The 20264-nt window shown below is 35.1% G+C and overlaps 1 protein-coding gene across 1 annotated transcript; it reads left to right on the plus strand.

The window, feature by feature from the left end:
* Positions 1-8028: 8028 nt before the first annotated feature.
* On the plus strand, positions 8029-19471 carry LOC123522945 (uncharacterized). The gene is made up of 2 exons (XM_045300482.2): positions 8029-9362; positions 16996-19471. The coding sequence occupies exons 1-2, from the start codon at positions 8339-8341 to the stop codon at positions 18570-18572; spliced, it is 2601 nt and encodes an 866-aa protein (XP_045156417.2). The 5' UTR covers positions 8029-8338; the 3' UTR covers positions 18573-19471.
* Positions 19472-20264: the final 793 nt, after the last annotated feature.

Below are 20264 nucleotides of genomic sequence, written 5' to 3' on the forward strand. Positions count from 1 at the left end.
GTATCCATTTCAACGTCCTAATGCAATTACTAGTATTTTCTGTCCAATGTTATATGACTTCCATGTTCCTAAACAATCAGCGACTGTCAGAATGAATTTTGTCTTAAATATAAGGAACCTAAGCACATATAGAGTGATCGCACAAACCTGTTCACTCAGTTTGTCAATTGTTATCCTTTGCGACTATGTATTTTTAATGGAAACTATATTGATTTAAAACAAATATGATCCAGTTCCGTGTTTCATCAACTTTTAAAATGGTGTAATAGTTTCTACCAAAATTTCACTGCAAGATTTATCGCCATTCTTCATAACGCTCGTCAATAATAAATATATTGCGACGAAATAAAGGACTCAATAAATGCATAAAATGAAAATGAACCGTCTTGCAAGTAAAAGTTAAAGTTAAAGACAGGTTAGGCCACAAGGAGCAGCAAAGAAACACATTTCATGAAAGTACAAGAATGCCTTCCAAACTGGAAACACTACATTGTAAACCTTTTCTTTCATATTTGACCTGTCTCCCGGGCGTAACTGATACTGTACGCGGACTACAATGATATTGTGTGAATTTCGTTCGTTCTGCTTTAACAGGATTGGCATACGACTAATATATTTTTACCCGGACATGAAAACAAGACAATATTACCTCAAGACACTGCCTAAAAAAAAGCTGTGAACTACTAAACCATTATGAAAGAAACAGATACCAACTTTCAAAGATGGATTATTAGTAACATATATAATATCGAACGGACGAACATACTAACGGAATGATTGAATATATGTATATATTGTTTGTCTGTCAAATCGACACAGAAATCGCCTCGCCCTGGAACCAGACTCGCGACCTCTGGATTGACATTCAAGTGCGTTATCTGCGGAACTAACAGGGCTCTAAGGGCAGGGGCAGGTGGTAATAAAGTAGTCTAAGGATTTTTTATATAAGGAAGCGCTTTTGACTGTTTATATAGGAGAAATAAGATCGATTTGCAAGGATGGGGTTGTTATGTGAAATATTTTGTGTGGCGAACCCGCATGAAACGATTTATGGCCTGCAGAGGAAATATGTTACCATTCATAGTCAATGATATGCACGTGCCGCATGCGAGGTATTGATACGGAACTAGGATATAAAACAATTTGCTACCTTTGACGTTATGACATATCATACTGTTTATCGTATATTGATAAATAACTGTGGTTTTTCACAACAGACGTACAAATAAAGAGCTTGCAAAAATGGAAATCAATCAATAATTTGCCGTTATGAAAATAAGAGGAAGTTGAATTTAAATAATATGAAATGTATTTCTTAACTATTATTGTCATGAATATGTAATACCAAGTGTCACATTTGGTATCTTATAACTATAGCGGTTTAGTCTAAAAATATTTTCATTGATAAAATTACACCTGTCAGTGATCTTTTTTCCACAAATGGGGAAACTTTAAACAAATTTTATTCATAGAGATTAATTAACATAAATTAAGTGGTTTAATTTTTTTAATGGCGAAACAAATAACTGTATTGTAAAACTTCCTGTAGTCGCTATAAATCAAATGACCGCATTTCTTGCAGGGGACATACCATTCGTAAACAAGCCTTGTTGCACTACGTTTTTGTTAAGTAAAAATTGCGTCTGAGACGCATGATGTGCAAAAACAACATTGTTACGGATATGTACAAATGATTATTACCAGTTTTGACATAATTCGTTACTTTCCAGTTTACACTTTACATCGGACACTAAGCATTCATTAAAGGCCTGAATCAATTAAGAATTTTTCAAGGTCATCTGGAACCTGGATTCATTAGGAGTTCATCAAGATGTAGCTGTAACCTGAAATCAGTAAGAATTCGTCAAGGTAAAACTAGATCCAGAATTCAGTAGGAATTCATGATTCATGAAGAATTATCTAGTACCTAAAACAAGATTATCAATCTAGAGCATGAATCTATCCAATAAGAGTTCTTCATAATCTATCTAGAGCCTGTATCCAGTCAGAATTCATTAAAAAAAATGGAGCATGAACAGAAACCCAATACGAATATATTAAGACATCTGTAGAAACTGAATCTGGTACGACTTCATCAAGATCTGTATCGAGCCGGGGTAAATGAAGAATTCATTATTAGTCTGTCTAGAGTCTGAATCGAGTAAGAATTCATCAAGATCTGTATCGAGTCGGGGTAAATGAAGAATTCATTATTAGTCTGTCTAGAGTCTGAATCGAGTAAGAATTCATCAAGGCCTGTATCGAGCCGGGGTAAATGAAGAATTCATTAATTGTCTGTCTAGAGTCTGAATCGAGTAAGAATTCATCAAGGCCTGTATCGAGCCGGGGTAAATGAAGAATTCATTAATTGTCTGTCTGGAGTCTGAATCGAGTAAGAATTCTTCAAGGCCTTATCGAGCCAGAGTAAATGAAGAATTCATTAATTGTCTGTCTGGAGTCTGAATCGAGTAAGAATTCACTAAGGCCTGTATCGAGCCAGATTAAATGAAGAATTCATTAATTGTCTGTCTGGAGTCTGAATCGAGTAAGAATTCTTAAGGCCTGTATCGAACCAGGTAAATGAAGAATTCATTAATTGTCTGTCTGAGTCTGAATCGAGTAAGAATTCTCAAGCCTTATCGAGCCAGGTAAATGAAGAATTCATTAATTGTCTGTCTGGAGTCTGAATCGAGTAAGAATTCACTAAGGCCTGTATCGAGCCAGATTAAATGAAGAATTCATTAATTGTCTGTCTAGAGTCTGAATCGAGTAAGAATTCTTTAAGGCCTGTATCGAACCAGGGTAAATGAAGAATTCATTAATTGTCTGTCTGGAGTCTGAATCGAGTAAGAATTCACTAAGGCCTGTATCGAGCCGGGTAAATGAAGAATTCATTAATTGTCTGTCTAGAGTCTGAATCGAGTAAGAATTCTTTAAGGCCTGTATCGAGCCAGAGTAAATGAAGAATTCAGTTATTGTCTGTCTGGAGTCTGAATCGAGTAAGAATTCACTAAGGCCTGTATCGAGCCAGAGTAAATGAAGAATTCATTAATTTTCTGTCTTGAGTCTAAATCGAGTAAGAATTCATCAAGGCCTGTATCGAGCCAGGGTAAATGAAGAATTCATTAATTGTCTGTCTGGAGTCTGAATCGAGTAAGAATTCTTTAAGGCCTGTATCGAGCCAGGGTAAATGAAGAATTCAGTTATTGTCTGTCTGGAGTCTGAATCGAGTAAGAATTCACTAAGGCCTGTATCGAGCCAGAGTAAATGAAGAATTCATTAATTGTCTGTCTAGAGTCTAAATCGAGTAAGAATTCATCAAGTCCTGTATCGAGCCAGGGTAAATGAAGAATTCATTAATTGTCTGTCTGGAGTCTGAATCGAGTAAGAATTCTTCAAGGCCTGTATCGAGCCAGAGTAAATGAAGAATTCATTAATTGTCTGTCTGGAGTCTGAATCGAGTAAGAATTCTTCAAGACCTGTATCGAGCCAGAGTAAATGAAGAATTCATTAATTGTCTGTCTGGAGTCTGAATCGAGTAAGAATTCTTCAAGGCCTGTATCGAGCCAGGGTAAATGAAGAATTCATTAATTGTCTGTCTGGAGTCTAAATCGAGTAAGAATTCTTCAAGGCCTTATCGAGCCAGGGTAAATGAAGAATTACGTCTGTCTAGAGTCTGAATCGAGTAAGAATTCATCAAGGTGTATAAAGAGCTTGAAACTATATAAGAATTCATCAACAACATATATCTAGATCAGCAATCCATAAGAATTCAAAAAGATCCAGTTCAGATCCTGAATCAAATGTCATCGAGAACTGTCCCAATGTATTATAGTCTATAGTGGGGGACAGGAAGTCTCAGGTGCTCCACACGCGCCTCCGTTCCAAATGTAGTGCCATGAAGTATCTCCTAGTAAGACATATCTCCCGCACACCACTATACCAATGTGGAAAAATTGAATTAATTTTCACTATTTCTTTGAATATACACTCTACAATATTTTCGGAACGTTTTTCTAAATAGTCTGCGGAATTTTGATATTGATTTGGATACTGTTCTTTTTGGGAACCCAGATCTCTCTGATCAGGATAACAATATTGTTAATCAACGTACAGTCCTTTATACTGGACAGTAAGAGATTGACCCCTTCCTTGGAGACAACTTTCAAATCCCACTGTCTTTACAACAAAGACTCATACGGACTGGATACCTTTTTCATCTCAATTTTACTTTTTAACATTAAATATTGACCACCTTTGCACATATTTTTTCTACTAAGACTATTCTTCCAGTCACATTGCAGCTTTAAACTCGTCTTATGTCTTAAAGTGCCCCATGTGGTTCTGGGACGATCTGTGTATGAAAAGAATTGGAACCACTGCCTTACCCTTGCATGATCGTAAGAGGCGACTAATAGGGTCTAAACGCTTGGTTTTGCAGTAACTCTGTGATTCCAGCACGTATGCAAATTTTGATTCCAAACCTCATGTTTTTATTTCGATGTAAATGAGATGTGGAACCAAAATTTGTAGTCCTGTTTGGCGCCATATAAACTATACCGTGTTGGTGCGCCGTAAAACCCAAATAGATAAATGAATAAATAGATATGTCTTAAAGTTAATTCCCGCAAAGGTTAAACTAACCTCCAGATTTTAGCTAAAAAGTGATATTTCTTTCAAATTTATAATCGAGGCAATTTACCTCGAGTTACAAACGCTTTTCGATTTTCATCGTAAAATGTATGTGTTTCCGTAACATATAGTCTGTCAGTAATTAAGTTTCAAAGCATTCTTAAGAAATACAGCATTAATTTTAGATATGTCTTTAGGAAATACAGCATTAATTTCCAGATATCTAAAAAAACGATAGGATTTTTTTAACTGATAGACTGTACAAGAAGGTTGAATTCAACGTAGTTCAATGATTTTGATCTTTCAATATTGACAGACATAAATACAATAATATTTTTATCAACGTCATGGGCGAGTATAAAGCAGTTTCAGTAATATGTTTGTAAACAACAACAAGTTATATTTATCACACAAGTAAAGGGGCGTTAACAGCGCCACTGTCTCTAAATTTTATTTGATAAAAATTTGTTTTGATGTTTGATATCTGAATTTATCTTAGTAGAAATAATATTATGCGGATATGTGATCTCTAACCTATTAAACAATCCATTTGTTACATGAAACTTATCTAATGAATTATTAATCAAATAACAGGAAATTGAATGGTTTACACTTCTTTCTTTCGCTCTTTTGTAATTACTTAAATGCACATTAAAAATTAAACGTAAGCTGTACTTTTAATTACCTTAATTAACCTTAGGATTAAAAAAATATTGAAATCCTTCCAACCAAATTAAATTTATTCCATAACAAATAAAACTTATTACCAATTTTTTCTTAAATTTTTACCTCTGAACATATATTTATACATATTTTCTATCATAACTTAAAGACCAATATAATTCCAATGTCTCTAAATCTTTGCAACTAGTATAATGCTAATGTATATAAATCTTTGCAACTAGTATAATGCCAATGTATATAAATCTTTGCAACTAGTATAATGCCAATGTATATAAATCTTTGCAACTAGTATAATGCCAATGTATATAAATGTTTGCAACCAGTATAATGCCAATGTGTATAAATCTTTGCAACCACTAAAAACAAACAAACAAAAAACCCTTAGGATTAAGTTCACCATCTTAACTACGTTTGGTTTAATCCTCGGTTAGTAAAAGATGCGAGTTTGTTTGTTTGTTTTGGCTTTAACGCCATTTTTCAACAGTATTTCATTTATGTAACGGCGGGCAGTTAACCTAACCAGTGTTCCTAGATTCTGAACCAGTAACAAACCTGTTCTACGCAAGTAACTCCAACTTCCCCACATGAATCAGAGGTGGAGGACGAATGATTTCAGACACGATGTCTTTTATCAAATCGTCACTGAGAACATACGCTCTCCCAGGGCTCGAACTCACGACCCCGAGATCCGTAGATCTGCGCTCTCCCTATTGAGCTAAGCGGGCGGGCTAGATGCGCGTTTAACTGTTTCAAACCTGTTATAAAATTGGGGTATTTGAAATATGTGGGGTTTGGTGATCATTTATCTGTTCGATTCGATACTCCCTGTAAGATATTCACCAGGTAACATGAGGTTCGATGGTTGTAATTCGCCGGATATGTCTCCATGGTCCACACGAACGTAGTCCATGTCAGTACATAGTGCCATTTTCTCGTCTGGTAAAGGCCATGTTCTTGCCAGATATAAGCTTTGTTATGCTTGATTGTAAATCGAAATGTATGGGTGATTTTTATTATGTTATATGATTTTAGTACGTTATAACTTATATGCTTCTAAGTTTGTGTTGAAGCTGCTGGGTATAACAAAAGTAAAAGTAAGTATTTCTTGATGTCAACCTACGCAATATTAGCGTTTTCATCAATTGTCTAAGTAACACGACCACAGTCGATCCCATATCTTTAGCATTTATGAATCAGTAAAAACAGCCCTTCAAGACAAGGATAGTCTAGCAAGAAGGGAAGGGCTGCAAATGCTGGTGAAATATCTTATGCGTTGTTATTGTTACACAGAAAATAGTAGCGGAAACATTTAGTACCTTCTTATCACGAGGAACGGACGAAAGACGAGTAAAGAAACATTTTGAAGCCAGAAATGTTAGACTAAGGGCATATATCCTTGGCAAATGTTTTCAAAAATATATACAGAAAAAAGTTTTTTGGAATTAGTTAAAAATTTGAATATCTGTATCTAAACACGTCATATTTTAGATAAAAGCAGTGTATCATTATTCAAAGATTATTGTGCCATAAATGTGAGATTAGACCAAAGTGGCAGTTTTCTATTCCTTCGAAACAATAGATACAAACTGCCGATCTGACAACCTCATATTCATTCGTCGCTACCGTTACAGAAAAATACAAGAAATCGAAACATTTATCGATATAAAACCGTTACTTTTCTCGACATCCAACCATTCCTAATGCTATCTACCTAGTACAACAACCGTGACATTAGAAATAATTGATGCAAACACAACGCCTACGAAAATTGCAAGCTCTAGTAGTACTCTGTCTGATCCCATTATTGTGGCTGGCTTTGTTTTACACACTTTTTTTCAAATGTTTCTAGTAATATTCACCAGATCGTACGACTTGTTATCGGAATATAATTGTCTGCTATAATACCTCATACTCCCAGCAGTGATTACCTCCTCTAACGCTACATGAATCAAAACCGCGACCATAAAAATCAAGTAATTCAAATATTATTTTCTTATATTACATTTTGCCATTTTATCACACACATTTGAGTCTTTTTAAATATACCCAAAACAATTCCAATAACTAAAGTAGAATATCAAATGAAACAATGTTTTTAATGGCAGAGGTCGCTTTACAGTAAAGGGAGACCACTGTGCATGACACTAGTCTGGCCTCTACTGTCTTTCAATCATTCTGCTACGACAACTGATTACACCACATCAATGACCTTGCGACAAAAAGATAGAGGGACACAGTTTGTACTTTGGTTAATAAACAAAAAGAGCACTAACACTAATTCAAAACAATTTTATAGGCCACTTTAGCAAGATGTTTAAATACTTTCAGTTTCTAAACTTCATTGATTGCGGAGACATCAGAATCCTCTCTTAAGATGACTCTCGTATAAGCAATTTTATAACACAGGAATTAAAGGAATATAATTAATTGACTAAAAAGCAGTTTATAGTCAGATTAATCGATTGTTCCATTTAAATGACATAATTGTTATTTATATTTATTGTTGACTTCAAAGGCTGAATAGACTAATTTTAAATACACAGGTGCAAGGTCATACTCGCTGGTCATGCTTAACTTATGAGTGATAACTTCAAATGGATTGCGATCTATTTTTGTACGTATTTAGCGAATGTATACAATTAAAATTTTAAAAAGCCCCGAGGCTGAATTTCAACGGCGTATAAGTAAAAGATCCATCATCATTCTCCAGTCAGAAAGCGTCATTGCATTCGTGAGCGTTGCCCAGACGAGTCACTTTGCATAAAACTTAGGTCTTCTTATTGTCTCATTGGAAACATTCTTGACCCTGCGGTTTGCCAGAGGTGCATTTTGGATATATATATACGCGCAACAAGCATATGCACAAATAATAACTGACTATCGCTTCACTGGGATAACATCAGACAAATTTGTTGACATCTGTATTTTAGAATTGAAAGAGAATTTCAGACAACAGAAAGAGAACTTTTAAATATTTGACAGAGAAGATAACTTGAATAACTGATAGAAATTTTACAATAAGATGACAATGAAGCATATACCTTTGGCTTTAGGAGTTCTAGTTATTATGCTGTTCTTTGGCGACGTGCAACCACAGGCTTGTCGTGCAGACTGTACGCCTCCGGACTGCTCGTGTCCTAGGACGAGTTACCCTATGGATAGACGAGATATTCCGCAGATGGTCTACTTTGGATTCGACGATGCCGTCAATGTTGTCATGTCTTCACTGTACAACCGTCTGTTCACGAAGAAGCGGAAGAACCCTAATGGCTGTACCATGAAGATGACGCTTTTTGTTTCGCATGAGTATACAGACTACGAGAGAGTCAGGAAATTTTATCAGAGGGGTATGGAGATAGCAGTCCATAGTGTTACGCATACGGCTATTGACGATGACAATATTTTAAGAAAGGAAGCAAGAGCGCAGAAAGAAAATTTAATGAAAAATGCTGGAGTACGTGCACAGGACATAGTTGGCTGGCGATCACCTTTCCTGAAAACCGCGGGAAATAATCAGCCTAAAATTCTGAAAGAACTCGGGTACGAATATGATATCTCTTTAACATATTCTAGGACTAATATGGACATACCTAAACCGTGGCCATTTACAATGGACAATGCGTGGCCTTACAAGTGCGGTATTAAGCCATGCCCAACTGGCAGAAGCGCGAGAGTAAAGAATTTCTGGGCTGTACCCGTTGTTAGCTTGATGGACTACAAAAACCAGTATCCATGCTCGTTTGTAGATGGGTGCGCAGTCAGAGCATCAACCGAAACAGAAGCATTTAACTTTCTGTGGAACAATTTCATGTCCTACTACAATACAACAAGAACGCCATTCGGACTGAACATGCACGCAGCCTGGTTCTACACGCGCTACAATCTGAAGGCAATGATGCGGTTCCTTGATGAGTTACAGAAACTGGACGATGTTTATGTAGTAACTGTAAAACAGATGATAGACTGGATGAAAAACCCGACACCGGTATCTAATATCCACAACCTAAAATCATGGGGCTGCCCAGAGCAAACACAAAAACAAAAAGGTATGTTTAACATTATTTTAAATTGTACAAACTATCATTACTTTTTTCCTGAACATTATTGTCATATACAGTAGGGCATAAGTGCAAGTCATCGCAATATAAACAATTTAATCCAAAGAATATTGTAATGCTAGATCTAATAAAAGCGAGAAAATATTCTGAATCAAAAAAGGATCTGTGTGAAAATATACTTTTATCGTAATTTTGCAACACAATGTCATGTTTACATGAATAATGTACACAATGTTCAACCGAACTTTGTTCCATACCACTATGAAACTTTTTTCCCACAAAAAAAGAAAAACACCGCCGAAGTGATGTTAATAACAGGAAGGCGGACAATGTACAACGTATCCGTACCAAAGTATACAATAATAAACAGCATATGTGACATGATATTTCCTTAGCTTCTGTATTTTCAATTTTGTTTACTGATTTTTAAGGAAAATAACTTTGTACCCTTCGTCAATAACTTTTATCGTAATCGTTTATACTAGGACATTGATGTCAAAGCTGTGTTGTGGTCAGCAGGCACAGCTCATTCTAGACAGCAAATCAGTAGGTAAATTTGGATGGTCCCGAATTTCATCGCGTAGATTGATAATCATGTTGCTTTGCTGACAGGATGGTGATTAGTCTTGAAAATTGTATCCGCTGACATGTCGAACTAAGTCTGCTTATAAGAATGTTTGCCGTTTCAATTTTCGAAAACATCTAAAACGATGACAAAATAATTTGAAAAAAAAAATCTATCAAGTCTCGTAAAAACTATATTATATGACAAATTCATCTTCTCAGGCAAAGTCGTTTAATGAATTGTCGTTATGGACAAGTGTCACTAATGTTTTAGTGAAAATGTCACTATGATTATGATTTATTATGCACTGTGCATGTATGGAGCTTATATCCTACTTCATTAGGAAAAACAATTAAATATACGGTAAAATTATTTTGTACACGTACACGGTGCAATACCATGTGCAGTTAATTATAATGTCATCAATATATGCGCATAATATTTCATGGAAATCATTAGGAGAGCTGGTTGAGGTTGCAGTGTCTCTTACGTAATAAACAAAAACGTGACAAGCAAACCAGATGAACCGGGAATTGGCTGTTCTTAAATGGCCAATCAAATACATAAGTGAATGCGGTTTGTTAGAAATATATATATTGGTCATGAATAGAACGAGACACACATAACTTTACTTGTACATTATCATCAGTTCACGATGAATACGCCAAATGAAACCACCTCATGTATCTCACAAAAGCAAATAGAAACACACACACACACACACACACACAAACACACATCTGTAATAGAGCATCTCACTTTATACTCGGAAGAGTCTTCCGAAACAAGTCTGGGACGAATTTACAATATTATCTTATATCAAGGACAAATAAATAGAAATATTGTTTAAAATACGCAATACTAATCAAAATAGTGGTTTTTAGGCCGTGGAAGTGGATGCAACGGTGCTTTTACATTTTGTGACCAATTACTGCAATACGATTTATAAAAAATTGTTTAATCAACATTTTATTCTATTTTATACATGCGAAATTTAGACGAATAAATTAAAGTTAAAAAAAGAGGACCCGATTTGTTCATTCTAAGAAAATCAAGTTTTACCCTAAACATTTGAAATAGGATGTAAAATAGGCAATTTACGTTCTTTGATAAACTACATGCAATGTCCCTTTTATACCGTATCATTCAACACAAAAGTTAGCAAAAATAAGAAAATTATAAAACTTTGTAAGAAACTTGTCCATTTGTATTTAATTTCAAGAACGGCAACGCGATATCGCTGCCTACTGCATTTTGATAAAAGTAAGATTTAACGTATCACGTGACAGAACGCCCTAGAATTTAAGATCATTACCATTGTATCGCGCATTTTAAGTTTTTAAAACTTAACAAAGCTTTTGTTAACCTTGAGCAAACAGTAACGTTAAGTCGTTACTTGATTTCCCTTTATTGCAGAAAGGAAATAATTATGTTCTTTTCGGACAATAACATGTAGAAAAGCAATTACAGATATTGTTCATTAATGAAAGGTTAATTAGTCTTAGTATAAATCACGGACAATGTCATTATTATTGGTAACACATGTTTTCTTGTTGTCTTTGTTTACGGTTTAATTTATATTCTAATCATTTGTCAACCAAAACAAGACAAAAAAAAATGAGCTAACATCGTCTCAAAATAATTGATTATCGCAAATGTCCACATGCATGCCATTATTTTAAATATCAGCATAAAGTTGTACCAACAAATCAGGTTCACAGCTGTTGCGAAATCTCGTCTCTTTCATAAACATTAGAGTAGCAATGCGTTAAGCTAATCTGAAAATATATTTTTACTGCATTGATAAGATTTAGCTAGACTTAACAAACGTAAAACCAAAACGTTTTGTTGCGGTAATGCCAAGAGAAAATATATTTTGACAGTTTTGCCATCCTCACATGTTTTATGCCAGCTCATGTTTATTTAATTACTAGCGTTACGTCCTTCCCCGGTCCTGAGGTTAAAATTAGTTTCAGGAAATTGTAGACTGTCGTAATTTCTACAGCCACAATGTGACAGGCTGTCGTGATTTTCTCGCGTCTCCTTTCTTTTACACAAGACACTAATTGTGTAGCCGTTTTAACTAGTCATACATGTAGTCGTTTTTATTACCGCTAAATGCCATTGTGTTAATGCCAAGCCATGGTCCGTTTATTCTGAGGCTGATGAAAATAATGTAAAAGCCACTTCAGCGATGTATATACTTAACATTAGCCGATAATATGATAAGGATTGCAGCTTTACAAAGGTATATATCACATCTCAAAATAATGAAAATATATAAATGATAATATTAAATTAATGTAAAAGGCAAATACACCTGTACATAGAAAAAAATAAATGTCAAAAAACAGATGACATTATCTAACGAAATTTCTCTAGTATCATATTCATAGAAATTAAGGCTTTTCGACATTTAGAAAATGCACATATTAGATAGTTATTGCAATCAAAAGTAATATAAATTCTGTAAATTTATAAACTTTTTATCAATAAAACACTTAACATTTAATCAATGTAAAACAATTCTCAAAAGCGTTTGACACGCTATAGAAATTTGATGTAAAATAGGAGGAATCTAGCTGTATTTTATATGATACAAATGATCTACTTTAACAGCACTGCTTTATCATTTTCGATACCTAATTTCAATATTGCTTTTTGTTTAAAAAAAAAAATTAATATCCATATGGAGGCATGTCCCTTTAAAATAAAAATAGAAATGCCTATTTTCCGATGGTAATTAAAAGTCATGTAGGCTCAGTAATTAATAATGTGGTTTACAACGTGCAAGTGACAGTGTTGATATTTAAAATATGTAAAAAATAAAGATAGCGTTCTTTATGAGGCATTAAATGTATGTTAAACACATTCTTTTCCCTCCTGTATAAAAAATGACATCTAAATTTTGGGAGAAGAGGTACAGATTTTTTTATGTAAAAAGATCAATTAAAAATCGCAGAAATCAAATTATTAAATTTTATCGAGATAACTTTTGCCGATTAATAGCAAAATTTAAAGGTAACAGTAAGGGATGAAAAAGTATCTTGTTCTGTAACATAATATGTCCGTAATTCTATTACCTGATGATACATGTAAGACGGGCAGTTAGAAATCGCCTTGAATAATGTACGGACATCAAAGACAAGTCACTTAGGTTGGGGAACTGGAAGGAACAAACTTCTTTGTACGAGCCTAGCTACAACAATGTTGCTGACAAGCATACTGATGTCATTGTAACTACTGAAAATGTTGCTAATGATGAAAATGAACGATTACACCATTCTACACAATACTAGATTACACACAAATGTTTCCCTAAATAAACGACATGTCGGAGTGATGTAACGTTACACTGTGTGGTAATTGCATCATGCTGAAGATATATGTAGAGTTTAAAAGAATTCTGTCATTGTAATTGCTGTGAAATCAGCTCACATATCAAACGGTTATGTACATTGTCAAAAGGGAGCTATGAAACCTTGTTACATAAGATATATTTTCGACAAACATTTCAAATTTGTGAAAGACCTACCAATAATGTCATGACTTATATTTTCTTAAAAATATGCTTACATGCAAAACTGTTTTATTACGCCAACAGCAAAACCGACAAAAGTATCACATCAATAGTTGTCCATTTCTAAAAAGCCTAGCGTTGACTTTTGAGTTGTTCTATTTTAGACAGCCGAGTTTAAGATATTAAACAATTAAGACAACTGATGTATCTGCCTGAGAGCTTTTTCGAAGCAGGGTTACTATGGAACTATAATTTCGCGTTTAATGAGTGTAAAATGTCAGCATTATTGCTTTATTTATTAAAGCTTAAAGTCACTCAGTAATCCGTAAGGGCGACTTCCAGAAAACTTGTCAGTGACTCTGGTTGGAGGAAAAAGCGCCGAAGTTACAGCTTTTAATACAAAACGTTTTCTTTAATTTATATTCGTCATGCGCTAATATAAAACATTTTTTTGGGCGCAGTAATGATTATACAGACACTGATGTGTGCGATTTTTGTCACTTTTTGATAGCTTATTTGATGTATAGCTTTAATGTAAATCGTAACACATTCATCAAAGTAAAAAAAAAAGAATGATCGGTACATAACGTTTTTATTAAATGTGCATGCATTGAATATTTACCAAATAATGAAAGCCTTCAAATGGTTTGTCATCTGATTTATCACGGTTCAGAGTTCAGATGCGGGGAAGAATTGAACCACGAGGACGTTATAGCCCGAGTGGTTCAATATCCAAGTATCTGAACGATGAACCATTGTAATTTGGAAGGCCTTGATTATTTTCATTCTTACATGGCCATTGAACTATTTTTTGCTGGGCTGCATTTATCCGAGTAGTAATGAACCGAACGGCTTGCATAAATGACTGTGACTCAATGCAGACTTGGAGCGCCGGTATAAACTACAGACTCCGGTATATACCGGATTAACTAAATTTGAACGAAAAATATCTTAAATGTATAAATTTTGTAACCATGGTGATAATAACCCTAACCTTTAGTCAGTATTATATGCTTATTATACACTAAATGCGTGCGGACATGCAAAAATATGCATATTTTTGCCGCGCGCTACAACTGATAATCACTTTCGGACATGCGCAGAAGACCGCTCCAACTCTGCAATGAGTTACATCGTGCATTAAATATACATATAAGGTTCTCTTACCGGTCCAACCGCCAACCGCTGTTTATCGCAGAATATACGGAGCTTGAACTTCATATTTGTTTAACTGGCAGACAAATCGAGCCATGTTAGAATGTTTAATAAATTATTAAGCTAATGTTTATAAACTTAGAACGCTTTCCGAAAGGCACCAAAAAGTTAAGTAATGGATTTGGTTCAACAGCTGTCTTTGTTTAAAACAAAATCATGTCAGATGCCCAACTATATCACAACAGTTTTGGTAGAACAATATACTTAAGTCAACACAAAACCTAATATAAATCTATAGTTACCACGACTCTCAATTTGTTTCAATTGTTTTTTTTTTGCGAAATCATGCACGATGCGCTAGTTAAATTGTTTTTGTGTGGTACTGCACATTTAACCTATTTTATTTCATTAGTGTGTGATTCAGTCTTTAACCTGAGTTACTAGCGACTTTGAAAGATTCTTAAAGTTAACAAAATTCTTTTAATTGAAATAAACAAACATTTGCTAGTCATGTAGTTTGCCAGTTCCAATATTTACAGGACTGGGACAGTGAGCTTGTTGTAACATGATATACGTTCGCATCGAAATAACTTTTCCCACTCACAATAGCAAAATAATTGAAAGAATGACAACAAATTTCTATAAAAGATAAAAATGGTTCATCGATCTCTACCGATTACGATCTATCAACTATTATAATTAGCATGCAATAAATGAAAGTTTAAAATATCTGTCACGCTAATTTATGCTTAAATATTAGTCTAAACGTACTTATTTCCGTATTACATAAACGCTTAATCATTTCGTCAGTCTGATTCTGATGGATCATAATCACATAGTAAGGAATAAAATGAGCTGCGCCATGAGAAACCCAACATAGTGGTTTTGCGACCAGCATGGATCCAGACCAGCCTGCGCAGCCGCGCAGTCTGGTCAGGATCCATGCTGTTCGCTTTCAAAGCCTTTTGCAATTAGAGAAACCGTTAGCGAACAGCATGTATCCTGACCAGACTGCGCGGATGCGCAGGCTGGTCTGGATCCATGCTGGTCGCAAAGCCATTATGTTGCTATTCTCATGGCGCGGCTCATATTAAAGTGGAATTATACGCATTTTAAAGTAAAAATACAGCACAAATAGATATGTGTGTAAAAAGGGTGGAGGAAATTAGAGTTTTTAACCCAGTATACCAAACTCTTCCTGTTACCATTACGAAATAATAACTTTTTAAATATGACTTTTCTTATTTTGACTGGGGCAGTCTTTTTAAGAAAAGTCAAACTGCTTGCATGAGTTGCTTCCCTTCAACCTCAGAAATCTCTACTTATAGGTAAGGGAGATCATTGCGTACACGACTGAAGAAATGAACTATTTTTTATAAGTCCGATTTCTTCATTTCTAAAGCATCACTTTCAAATACTTATGCGGCATTATTGTTAATTAAACACATTTAAATGCACAGCAACCGAAAACTTGCTTTTATAAAACATTCACCAAAAACACACTACGTGCTGTAAGATGCGCATAATGCCACTTTAACAAAATATGGTAAAATTGATAATACCGTTTTTATATATTTGACTGATTCTAATAGTATCAACTGACAGATAACACTGTCAGACATGTTGACTTTTGTCCCCCATGAAAAATGAATAAAACAAGCGCTGTAATTGATGAAACAATATTTCAATTATAACAAAATTCAAACTGAATCCATCTAATGTGTACAAATTACGTCATAACTGAAGAGAAACGTATACACTGCATTTAAACATTTACTGTAGCAAATATAAACACATGTACATATTCTTTTCACTATTAAATGATTTTTTCTTCAATTACGCATTGAACTACCTATAATGAGTCGAGATTTAAAGTGATGTTATAAGTGCAGTTACAGTGTATATCAGTTTCACATATATGGTGGCTGATTTATGGTCATATCGTTTTGGTGTGTTTTCTTGTTGGAAGAGAAAACATCGCGCCAGAACTACGTCGTTCTAACGGGGGCACCAACACGCCAAAATCAAGAATTAGTCATTCTGTTTGTGGGCGTGTTTGCGCACCGTCAGAACAATTCGTATTGGCGCGCCAATTGGTCGTTCTGGCGTGTTTGAAGAGCTCCAACACGCCAGAGCGAGCCAACAAATATTTTGACTTGTCGCATTCAATGTTATGATTGGTAGTTGTACGTATTACTTACACAGGTTTCATGTCGGAATAAATATGTCACATTCTTGTATGGCAACAAGTGTCACCGATAAATGATGTTTGATCTAGAGCAAATACTTTTATGAAAACTGTGTTAAACTTTTGCTTACGTTTCTCGGCTATTTCAATATGCAATTTACAATGATTAATAAAGCTGTATTATTTTCTTCAGGTAATGTAGGACATACTGTACCAGCTGTACCAGCAAATCCCCATTTTACTCCTAGCAGACCAATCATACGTACTTCGTGGAGAAACGATGCAATTAGGCGGTGGAGAACCGACAAAGCCATCCGCTGGAGTAGGCGAAGGATCACAACAACAACTACAACTACTACACCTCGACCAACAACTACTACCACAACTACTACACCTCGACCAACAACTACTACCACAACTACTACACCTCGACCAACAACTACTACCACAACTACTACACCTCGACCAACAACTACTAGCACAACAACTACTACTACTCGACCGACGACTACCACACAATCAACTACCACAACTTCAACAAACAAACCAACGACGACAACAACAACACCAAGACCGCCCATGCCAACAGTAGCTCCAATCCAAAAACAACGTACAAGAATACAACAGTCAATCATTAGACCACAAAGTTTGTCGGCTGGTCCAACTTTTAACCATAAAACTCATAATCATGATGATCATTCCCATCATCCGGCAGCCACAGCCGATACAGCGGTACAACCTTTCTTTTCCTCCATCTTCAGACAAACAAACCCACCTGTAGTAAACGATCAAACATGGTGGTCCTTCTGGAAGCAGACGACAACCAAAGACGTTACCACTGGTTGTGTCCAAAATGTTAATTGCCATCTGCCTAGTTGTTTTTGTCAGGGAACTACAATACCAAACAATTTGAAACTTTCCGAAACTCCTCAAATGGTATACCTCACAATTGACGGGAGTATGAATGCAGCTGCCTTTAGGCGTTATAGACAACTTGTCCTAAATAAAAAGAATCCGAATGGTTGTAAAGTTCGAGGTACATTTTTCGCATCTGAGAGGGGAACAATGCGTCAAATAGCTAAAAATTTGGTTAAGCTCGGCGCTGAAGTGGCCATGCAAGGCTTGCATGAACATCATTATGAAAACTCCCAGCATATGGAAAAAGAAATTTTAGCTCAAATGAACGCACAAAGAAAAATCGGCATTAATGCAACTGGATGGAAAACGCCCGAATTGAAATCGTTAGGTAATGAACAATTTCGCCTGCTTCAAAAATATGGCTTCAAATATGACGCTACACTTTCAGAGAATTTACCAGCACCAAATAAAAATAAACCATGGCCGTACACACTTGATTTTGGATATACAGGAGAGTGTGTCATTCCAAAATGCCCGACCCAAAGTTTCCCCGGTTTGTGGGAAATACCTTCAGTCGCTTTAATGGACTACAGGAAAATGTTTGAGTGCAGTTATGTGGACGGGTGCATGCTCAATCCACCAACAAGTTCAGACACAGCCAAATTTCTTTGGGACAACTTCATGTTCAACTACAAGACAAACAGGGCACCATTTGGTATCCATCTTCGACAAGTTTGGTTTTCGCACCCAGCTTATATAAATAATATTAAAGGAATTCAGAAGTTTATTTCAAAAATTCTTACATTGAAAGACGTTTACATAGTTTCAGCAGACGACATTATCACGTGGATACAGAACCCTGTCCCTGTGTCCGAAATGACGGACAAGATCCCATGGAATTGTGGAACATGAAATCTTTCATGAATGTGACTCACTTTGTGCATTTTTTCATTTAATGAATCCACATCTTTTAGTTACTGTTTTGACATGTCATGTGATATATAACGGGTTTGATTTTACCCTGATCTCGTCACTTATTTTGACAATCGATTATAACAAATGAAAGTTAGTGGGCCCGTAATGCCACGCGGCAATTTCTTTGTGGTTACGTGTTATCATTGGGCAATTCGGCACTCCTCGGACATAAAGTACTTCAAAGCACTCATGTTTCCGTAAAAGCCCGAAAATGCCGAATTCACATACGGAAAATGCGTCATTCGACGAAGTGGATCTCGGCATTTTCCGTTCGATATACGTTTTCTCCGCATGCGACTTTGTTATGAAAAAGCTATTTTCAGTTATGATCAAAGAACGCCGAAATAACATAAGATGAATAAGACATTGTACGAGAATTGCTGTGTTTTATTTCGGGTTCACTATCTTAAATTAGTTTTGTTGTCTTCATTTCTAGAAGATGAATTTAATCGATGGTCGAAATAATTTGCGTTATCAACTTACAAATGTGGTATTTATTCTTTAACATTTTGTGATTTAAAATAAAAGATGATATATGTATTTCATAACGTTAATTGCGTATCTGCAAACCTTTTCATTTTTAGGTCATAGCCATGTATATATATCATTATTATCATCATTTTCAATTGTTAATTATTTAAAATGTCAAATACACTGTTTAATATGCCATGAAATGACATTGTCATGATTGCGCCAATTTATACCGCCATCCATCAACGTCCGTCATATAACCTTTAATACTTATTACCTTCGTCTCGGGCAAGTGTACAGCATTCTCTATTATTTTCTGTTAGTTGTTGTTATAATAGAAGAAAAATAAAATATTAAAAAAAGAATCTTGAATGCATTTGTATACTGTTAAAATATCACATTATTTGGCAGATATTAATATTATTAGGAAAAAGACTTGAAATAGAATGTAGCTGTTTAAGACATTCGTACAACTTACAATATTCTAATAGCAGTTGAAACTCGGTATCTCAAATTTCAGGGGATCGAGTGTTTTACTTCCAAGATAACCAATATTCAACTTAAAATGATTTTCTGTGCACTTATTTTCGGGACGGGACTTAAAATGTCTTCGAGATAGCCGGAATTTTGAGCTAAGTGAGTTCGAGATATCGAGTTCTAACTGTATTTGCCTTTGGAAAGCATCTTCAGTTGCGAACCTAACAGCTACACACACTATGTTTAAAAAAAACTGAGCGTAATTAAAGCAGTAATTGATATCGTTTAATTACAACACACGCAAGTGTAGAAGTATTCCACAACTGTTTCTACAGAATGAAAAGAGGGCCTCATAATTGTTTCCATTTGTTAAAGCTTGAAATTCTCGTGCAAATAATTGGTTTTGTCACGAGGACAACCAGCATAACTATAATGTGTTTCAACAGACCTTACTAATGTCTTTGATAATATTCACAAGAAAGTCGTATCACATCAACACACATCTGTTAAGTGGTATCGAAGTGTAAAACAACCTAACAATACGTTTAAATCTTCCGATTACTAAAGTAAATTTCTAAAACTTTTGTTTTTAGTGAAATTGTCTGAAAGAAAATTATTGTTTATTTGACTCTTCGATATGATATACATTGAGAATGGGTTCAAACCATTTGAAATTAAACT

The sequence above is a fragment of the Mercenaria mercenaria genome, chromosome 8, assembly GCF_021730395.1.
Source record: "Mercenaria mercenaria strain notata chromosome 8, MADL_Memer_1, whole genome shotgun sequence".
Classification (NCBI taxonomy): domain Eukaryota; kingdom Metazoa; phylum Mollusca; class Bivalvia; order Venerida; family Veneridae; genus Mercenaria; species Mercenaria mercenaria.